At 55.6% G+C, this 8,604-nt stretch overlaps 1 protein-coding gene across 1 annotated transcript; it reads left to right on the forward strand.

Annotated features, from left to right (window-relative positions):
• Positions 1-1,141: 1,141 nt before the first annotated feature.
• On the forward strand, positions 1,142-1,614 carry LOC106819189 (protein FAM193B-like; the record flags this gene model as incomplete). Its single annotated transcript, XM_014823841.1, has 1 exon — positions 1,142-1,614. A coding segment is annotated over exon 1 (473 nt), but the record flags the coding sequence as incomplete, so codon positions are not given.
• Between the last annotated feature and the right edge of the window lie 6,990 nt (positions 1,615-8,604).

Raw genomic sequence — 8,604 nt, forward strand, 5'->3', positions numbered from 1 at the left:
GAGAAAGAAAGAAAGAAAGAGAGAGAGAGAGAGAGAGAGAGAGAGAGAGAGAGAGCGCGCGCCCAGGAAAGAGAGCAGTAGTATTAATAACAGCATCGGCAGTTATCAGTATGACTCTCGTCTGCCGTATCTTGGAGCAGACTAGAACTACGGCTGGTAACGCTGCCCTCCCCCGGGGGGTCGGGCCGGTGCTGTTCTCTCTTATCATTAGCATATATAGTCGTTGCTGTAGCATGACCCGTCGTTAGCTGTACTATGCGACGTGTAGTTGTTTGTCACGGCTGTGCGCTACTCTAGAACTATAGCCTTTCACTCTGTGTGCGTGTGCGTGCGTGTGCGTGCGTGTGCGTCCGTGTGCGTGCGTGCCTGCGTGCGAGCGTGCGGTGTGCCTACGTGCGAGCGTACATCGTGTGCGTGCCTGCGTGCGTTCCTGCCTGCCTGCGTGTGTGCGTGTCGTGCCTGCGTGCGTGCGTGCGTGTCGTGCGCGCGTGCGTACGTGACTGCGGGCGAGCGTGTGGCGTGCGTGCGTGCGAGCGTACAGCGTGTGCGTGCCTGCGTGTTTCCTGCTACGCGCACGTGTGTGTACGCGTGCGTGCGTTTGCGTGCCTGCGTGCGTGACTGCGTGCGTGCGTGTGTGCGCGTGTACGTACGTGCGTGTCTGCACGTGCGAGCGTGCGTACGTGCATGCGTGTGCGTGCGTGCCTGCCTGCCTGCCTGACTGTGTGTGTGTGTGTGCGGGTGTGCGTGTCGTGCGTGCGTGCGTGCGTGCGTGTTTCCTGCTACGTACGGCACTATGTTTTAATCTCGTCCATGTGTAATTATAAAGCGACGTTATTAACGGCTGCCCGATCAGCTGCACCGCGGGACACTTGTGGGGCGTTAATCTGAAACTATTCAACGGTTTGACGCAAAATCATAATTCTGTAATTAGCAGCCTTATCGTTACGATAATCAGTCGACTGCGTGCTTGATTGACACGGTCCATCACGGTGCCAAGTGATCTAATGATGAAAGTTACAGTTGTGTCTTGATATCCTTGATATGACTTGAGTCTAAGCTATGGCTTGAGACTAAGCTAAGCTTGAGTCTATTGCTGGTTGGTATTGAGTTGGTGTCCCACTATCACCATTCCACTGCCAGCATGCCACTGCCTGCATTCCACTGCCTGCATTCCACTGCCATCATCTTACTGCCAGCATCCCAGCATCCCAATCCCAGCATCCCAGTGCCAGCATCCCAATGCCTGCATCCTGTTGCCAGCATCCCGCTACCAGCATCCCGCTGCCAGCATCCCAGCATTTCCACTGCCAGCATGCCACTGCCAGCATCCCCACTGCCAGCATGCCATTGCCTGCATCCTACTGCCAGCATTGCACTGCCAGCATGTCACTACCAGCATGCCCACTGCCAGCATCCCACTGCCAGCATGCCAGCATCTCCACTGCCAGCATCCCAGCATCCCTCTGCAAGTCTGCCAGCATCCCTCGGCCAGCATCCCTCTGCCAGTCTGCCTGCATACCACTGCCAGCATCTCTCCGCCAGCATTCTTCCGCCGTCGTCTGCAAACTACAGGTGTTCGTCTGCGTTATTGAGCCCCGCGCTGTCGAATCCCAGGTACGTGCGCGCTCACGAGGATACAGTTGACAGGCATGCGCGCGTGCGTGCGTGGCGTGCTTGCGTGCGTGCGTGCTTGCGTGCGTGCGTACGTGCGCGCTCACGAAGATACAGCTGACAGGCATGCGTGCGTGCGTGCGTGCGTGGCGTGCGTGCGTGCGTGCGTGCGTGCCTGACGTGCGTGATTGCGTGCGTGCGTGCGTGCCTGACGTGCGTGATTGCGTGCGTGCGTGCGTGCGTGCGTGCGTGCGTGCCTGACGTGCGTGATTGCGTGCGTGCGTGCGTGCGTGCGTGCGTGCGTGCGTACGAGCGTGCTTGCGGGTGTCTAGTTGCGAGTCTGACGTGTGTGCGTGCGGGGCGCGCGTGTGTGCGTGCATGGCGTGGCGTGCGTGCGTGCGTGCATGGCATGGCGTTCGTGCGTATACAATTAACAACGCGCTCGCGCGTACTGCCTTCTGATGGACGGCTGGTGACGGCTGCTGACGGCTGCACTGACGGCTGCACTGATGGGTGTGTTTTGCGTGGCGAGTGTGGAGCTGCTCGCGTAATTGCGCGCGATTGCATGCACGCGTCTGCTACGGAAAACAACGGTGCGTAATACACGGCAGACGCGTGCGTGCGTGCGTGCGTGCGTGCGTGCGTGCGTGTGTGCGTACGCGCGTGTGTGTGCGTACGCGCGTGCGTGCATGCGTGGCGTACGTGCGTGCGTGTGTGCGTGCGTGCGTGTGTGCGTGTGTGCGTGGTCCGGGCACTCCGCTGCAGAACAACCTCACAGAGTATACGTATATTGTGTGTGCGTGCGTGCGTGCGTGCGTGCGTGCGTGCGTGTGTGTGTGTGCGTGCGTGCGTGCGCGTTGTTGACGTTGTTGATAGTGCGCGCCGTGTTTAGATGCAGATCTGGAAGAGACAGTACAGCGATAAGCATAATCATTCGGTGTGTATGTATGTGTGTGTGTGTGTGTGTGTGCGTGCGTGCGTGCGTGCGTGCGTGCGTGTGGGCGCACGTGCGTGGTTCAATTCTGCTCTCATCATCATCATCATCATCATCATCATCATCATCATCACCATCAGCTACTTGTTTAGCTAAAATCGCATTCACGCGGCCTGCGCGGTATTATTCAGACTGTCTTTCTGTCTGTCTGTGCAAGAGAGGATCTGAGGAAGGGAGAGAGGGCGGAAGAGAGAAAGAAAGAAAGAGAAAGTGAGCAAGAGAGAGTGAGAGAGAGAGAGAGAGAGAGAGAGAAGGAGAGGNACCAGCTCGAGTTCTGGGAGGGAGGAAGAGGAGATGGGAGAGTGAAATAAAGGAGAAAGAGGAGAGAGGGGAGGAGGGAGGATGGGAGAGAGGAAGAGAAGTGGGAGGAACGGAGGGCGGAAGAGAGGAGGGTGGGAAGGAGGAGGCAAGGAAAGGAGGGGGATTGAGGAAGGGGGAAGGAACGGAAAAAGAGAGAGGAAGCGAGGGAGTAAGGGGGAAGGAACTGAGGAAGAGAATAAAAGAGGGAGGGAGGGACGGGGGAGCAACTTAGCTCCTTAAATAAATACACACGCCGTACAGAAATAAAAGCACTCACTACTCGCACTACTCGACGAAGACATCTTAACATCTACCGTACTCGGTCGTGCGGAGAGAAGGGCTGCGTTCGGATAGTGGGGGAAGAAAGCCGGGGAGGGGCGGCACAGGGGGAGGGGTGGAACGGGGGCGGCACGGGGGACGGGCGGAACGGGGAGAGGGATGGAACGGTGGCGGCACGGGGGAGGGGCGGCACCGTGGGAGGGGCGGCAACGTGGGAGAGGTGGACGAGGAGGAGGGGTGGAACGGGGAGAGGATGGAACCGAGGGCGCACTGGGGGGAGGGGCGGCACGGGGGAGGCAGGGCGCACGAGACAGGGGGCGGGGGAGGCAAGGAAAACAGACGGGGGAAGTAATGGACGAGGGAACCGGAAGGGAACGGACGGGGGAGGCAAGAAACCGGGGGAGGGGTGAAAGGGGCGGCACGGAAAGAGGATGGAGACGAGGGGAGGAGTGAAAAAACCGGCGGAAAGCGAACGGGAGAGGGTGGAAACGGGGGAGGGATGGAACGAGGAGCAAGGGAGAGGCCGATGACGGGGCACGGCACCGGGGAGGGGAGAAGGGGGGGGTTGGAAAAAAAACCGCAAAAAAGAGGAGAGAGCGGCACGTGGAGGCGGCGAAGCACGAGTGGGAGAGGTGGAAAAAAAAGACAAAAAAAAAAAAAAAAAGAAAAACAAACGAAAGGGGAGGGAGCGGAGGGGGCGGCAGAAAAAAAAACGGGGGCGGGGGGAGGGGTGAAACGAGCACGACACCCGGAAGGGAGCGGGTGGAAACGAGGAGGGGCGGAACGGGCGGAGAGGGGAGGGGCGGCACGGGGGAGGGGTGGAACGGGGCGGCACGGGGGGAGAGGGTGACGCAGGGCGGCAGCGGGGGAGGAGGAGGTGGAACGAGGTGGAGGAATTATCGATCCCACTGCCACAAATCTCTGCAGAGATATTTTTATTGCTAGCGGCAATGCGGATTTATAACTCGCCGCTGCCCGTCATAAATGAATGGCATTTGAAAAAAATCACTTGTAAAATTGTTCTAGTTGTACGCTACCTGTGCAGCACGCACGCCCGCGGAGTGCTGGTGCTGCTGATGTGCACGAAGACACGCACGCACAGGTCTGAAGCTAAAAGCTGATGATGTCGTTGATCTCTGAATGTTTGGAAGCTACTGTTGGTTGGTTGCCGGGTTGTTGTTGTTGTTGTAATTGTGTTGCTTGTTGTGTGTTGTTTGTTGTGTTGGTGTTGCGAACTGGCTGGCTGGCTGAAGAGAGAGAGCGAGTGGAGAGAATAGCATAGATAGAGTGTGAGAGAGAGAAAGAGATAAGGAGAGAGAGAACGAGAGAGAGAGAGCGAGGAGAGAGAGAAGAGAGAAAGAAGAGAGAGAAGAGAGAGAGAGAGAGAGAGAGAGAGAGAGAGGGAGAGAGGAGGGGGGGAGAAGACGGCAGAAGAGTGCGTGCGTGCATGCAGCGTGAGTGGCGAAAAATAAAATGCGATGCCGTGCGTGCGTGCGTGCGTGCGTGTCGTGTGTGTGTGCGTGCGTGCGTGTGTGTGTGTGCGGCGTGGCGTGCGTGCGTGAATGTGTGGTGTGTGTGTGTGTGTGCGTAGCGTAGCGTGTGTGCGCGTGGCGTGCGGACGTGCGTGGTGTGCGTGGGGGGCGTGCGTGCGTGAGTGCTGCGGGGGGTGCGTGCGTGCGTGCGTGCCCGGCGTGGCGTGCGTGTGTGTGTGTGAGGAGAGGAAGATTGAGCGTGATCTGAAATGGACGGTGGCCGGCAGCTTCTAAATGACGTCTAATTACATAAACGACGCGCCCGGGCCCGCGCCGTCGGCTGCTGCCTGCTGCTTGCTGCTGACAAGCTGCTACTGGCTGCTGTCGCCGCCCGCGCCCGATCGGCTGCTGCTGCTGCTGCTAACGCTGCTGTCGCCGGCCTGCGCGAGCTTGTGCTTACTGCCCGACGCGTGCGGCGAGCGGAGAGTGAGGAGAGAGAGAGAGAGAAAGAGAGAGATGAGAAGAGAGAGAGAGAGAGAGAGAGAGAGAGAAGAGAGAGAGAGAGAGGAGAGAGAGATAGAACGGAGAGAGAAGTAGAGATGAGAGCGAGAGAAAGGGCGTAAGTGAACAATTACGTGGCGTTGCAGGTGTAGTAGTCCCGTGCGTGTGTGCGGTGGTGTTCGTGCGTGCGTAGCGTTCGGGTGTTCGTGCGTGCGGTGGCATGCGGGTGTTCCGTGCGGTGCGGTTGCATGCGGGTGTTCGTGCGTGCGAGTGCGTGCGGGTGTTGGTGGCGTGCGTGCAATGCCGGTGTTCGTAGGCCTGTGTACGTGTGTGTGTTTACAGGATTGCGGCGTTGTGCGTGCGTGTACTGTGCAATTGCGTGCGGGCGTGCGGGCGTGAGTCGCGTGTGCGTGCCATGTGCTGTAGGATACGGGTGTGCAAGCCGCGTGGTGTGAAGAGGACGAGAGAGTAATCTGTTTATCTATCTATGCTATCTATCTATCTGATCTATATATAGTAAATATATATGATAATATATACTATAGTATATATAATGATATAGGTGCGCGCGACGCGGCAGACAGGTAATAAGGATGTATTTAGAGAGCGAGTGAGCGAGAAAGGGAGAGAGAGAGGGGGGAGGAGGGAGAGAACGAGAGAGCGAGAAGCGAGAGCGATGAGCGACGAGAGGAGCGAGCCGAGAGCGAGAGAGAGAGAGAGAGAGAGAGAGAGAGAGAGAGGAGAGAGAGAGAGAGAGAGAGAGAAGAGGAGAGAAGAGAGAGAGCAGAGAGAGAGACAGAGAGAGAGAGAGAGAGAGAGCGAGAGCGAGAGCGAGAGAGAGAGAGAGAGAGACGAGTAGAGAGAGAGAGTAGATGAAGAGGAGAGAGAGAGAGTAGAGAGAGAGAGCAGAGAGACGAGAGAGAGAGAGAGAGAGAGAGAGAGAGAGAGAGGAGAGAGAGAAGAGAGAGCGAGAGAGAGAGAAGAGAGAGGCGAGAGAGAGCGAGAGAGATAGTAGACTGAGAAGAGAGAGGAGAGAGAGAGAGAGAGAGAAGAGAGAGAGAGAGAGAGAGAGAGAGATGAGGGAGAGAGAGAGGAGAGAGGAGCAGAGAGAGAGAGAGAGAGAGAGAGAGAGAAGAGAGGAGAGGCAGAGGAGAGAAGAGAGTATCTGTTATCTATCTATCTTATATCTCTATATATATGTTTATACAGTGCGCCGCACGCGCAGCAGGTATATTATGGATAGCATAGATAGGGATGAGGGCGTAGGCACGGTGTGCTGTATACGCGGCCAGAGCGGGAGCTCTCCACATCCTATCCGCTCTTACCTATAGCTATTGTACTTCAAGTCTTACTCACCTGTACAGATGTTACAAGACGCTACGCGCGGATTCTCACACGCGCTGACTTGATTGTACCTGTACCTGCACTCACTCACTTGTCACTTGTGCGGTGCTTAACTCACCTGTACAGATGTGTTACAGCACGCTTACGCGCGCATTCTCAACTGTTAACTTGATTGTATTTGTACCGGCAGCTCACACTCACTTTGTGCACTTGTGGCGTCGTCTTACTCCAACCTGTACAGATGTTAGCAAACGCTTACGCGCAAGGCATTCTCACTGTACTTGATTGTACCTGTACCTGCACTCACCTTGTCACTCGCGCGTGTCTTACTCACCTGTGAAGAGCGAGCTGTCCTACCTGTGTCTGATTACTAGTTAACGCAGTGGCACTCCGTGAGTTGTCAGATCTGTGCCGCCCCCGTGTGCGTGCGTGGACGTGCGTGCGTGCGTGCATCCGTGTGTAGCGGTGCGTGTACGCGCGGACGCCCCCCCCTGCCCCCGCCTCCTTCCTACCAGCGTGATGGAGAGCGAGAGAGAAGTGATTGCGCGAGGGAGGGGTAGGTAGGTAGGTAGGTGCCTGTGTGTAGGTAGGTAGGTAGGTAGGTGCCTGTGTGTAGGTAGGTAGGTAGGTAGGTATCTGTGTGTAGGTAGGTAGGTACCTGTAGGTAGGTAGGTAGGTGTCCTGTGTGTAGGTAGGTAGGTATCTGTGTGTAGGTAGGTAGGTACCTGTAGGTAGGTAGGTAGGTAGGTGTCCTGTGTGTAGGTAGGTAGGTACCTGTGTGTAGGTAGTAGGTAGGTAGGTAGGTACCTGTGTGTAGGTAGGTAGGTAGGTACGTACCTGTAGGTAGGTAGGTAGGTAGGTGTCCTGTGTACTAGTCATCGTGAGTGCGCGCAGGTGGAACGAGTTACGCAATACTCAGGTTGTCGATGTTTGTTGAGTTTGCTTTAATCAGTGACTGTCCGCCTCCCGGTAGATTAGTAGCGAGTTGGAATATATCAAGAGCTAATAATACCAAGAGATACTAAGAGATACTAATAATACGAGCAAGAGGTATTATTAGCTCTTGAATATTTATATGCGTGTCAGTAGTGTGTGAAAACGTACGATTGTTGTTGAACACGTCGATGGAGATGTGTGTGTGTGTGTGCGTGCGTGCGTGCGTGCGTGCGTGCGTGCGTGCGTGTGTGTGTGTGTGTGTGTCGTGTGTGTGTGTGTGTGTGTGTGTGTGTGTGTGTGTGTGTGTGCGTGCGCGTGCGTGCGAGTGCGTGCGTGTGTATATGTGCTCGCGTGTATATCTGTGCGCGCGTGTATATGTGTGCGTGTTCGTGCGTGTGCGTGCGTGCGTGCGTACGCGTATGTCTCTCTCTGTGTGTATGTTTTTTTGCGGGTGAAAATTGATAAAGCATCCGTGAGAAAAAAAACGCGTTGTTGCGAAAACTCAACCGCCGACACGTCGCAACGAATTTAATCACATTTGAATTTTTGCGCGCCGCGGAAAAATTCCCCTCACGCTTGCAGCAGTTCGATAATCGAGATGTAGTAGACTGCTGCAGAGAGAGAGCGTGCGCTTTTTAGAGAAATTTACAACTGTTTTGCTGCGGAATAATTGGAGAAGGGCTGAATTAGTAGCTGATGGTTGGGTGAGGAAATGTAAGACGTGAGAGCGGTGCGCGCGCGATTGTACGTGACGTCTAGAAAATGACATGTAGATTACTGAGACTGTCTCCTGATGGAAGAAAGGATACACACATTATGTATAATGCAAGGATGCCGTGCTCTGAGGCTCTGTTGGTTGTTGGTCCAGTCGGAGATTTCTAGTCTGCCTGCCTTTCTCGCTGTGTGTCTCTCTTTCTCGCTCTGCCCCTGTATTGTACGTGACGTCTAGAAAATGACATGTAGATTACTGAGACTGTCTCCTAATAGAGGGATGCACAGATTATTATGCCGTGCCTCGGTTGGTTGTTGGTCCAGTCGAAGATTTTTCTAGTCGGCCCGCCGATCTCTCTCTCTCTCTTTCTCTCTCTCTCTCTCTCTCTCTCTCTCTCTCTCTCTCTCTCTCTCTCTCTCTTGCTTTCTCCCTCTCTCTCTCTCTCTCTCTCTCTT

Source organism: Priapulus caudatus, unplaced genomic scaffold, assembly GCF_000485595.1.
Source record: "Priapulus caudatus unplaced genomic scaffold, Priapulus_caudatus-5.0.1 Scaffold2943, whole genome shotgun sequence".
NCBI lineage: Eukaryota > Metazoa > Priapulida > Priapulimorpha > Priapulimorphida > Priapulidae > Priapulus > Priapulus caudatus.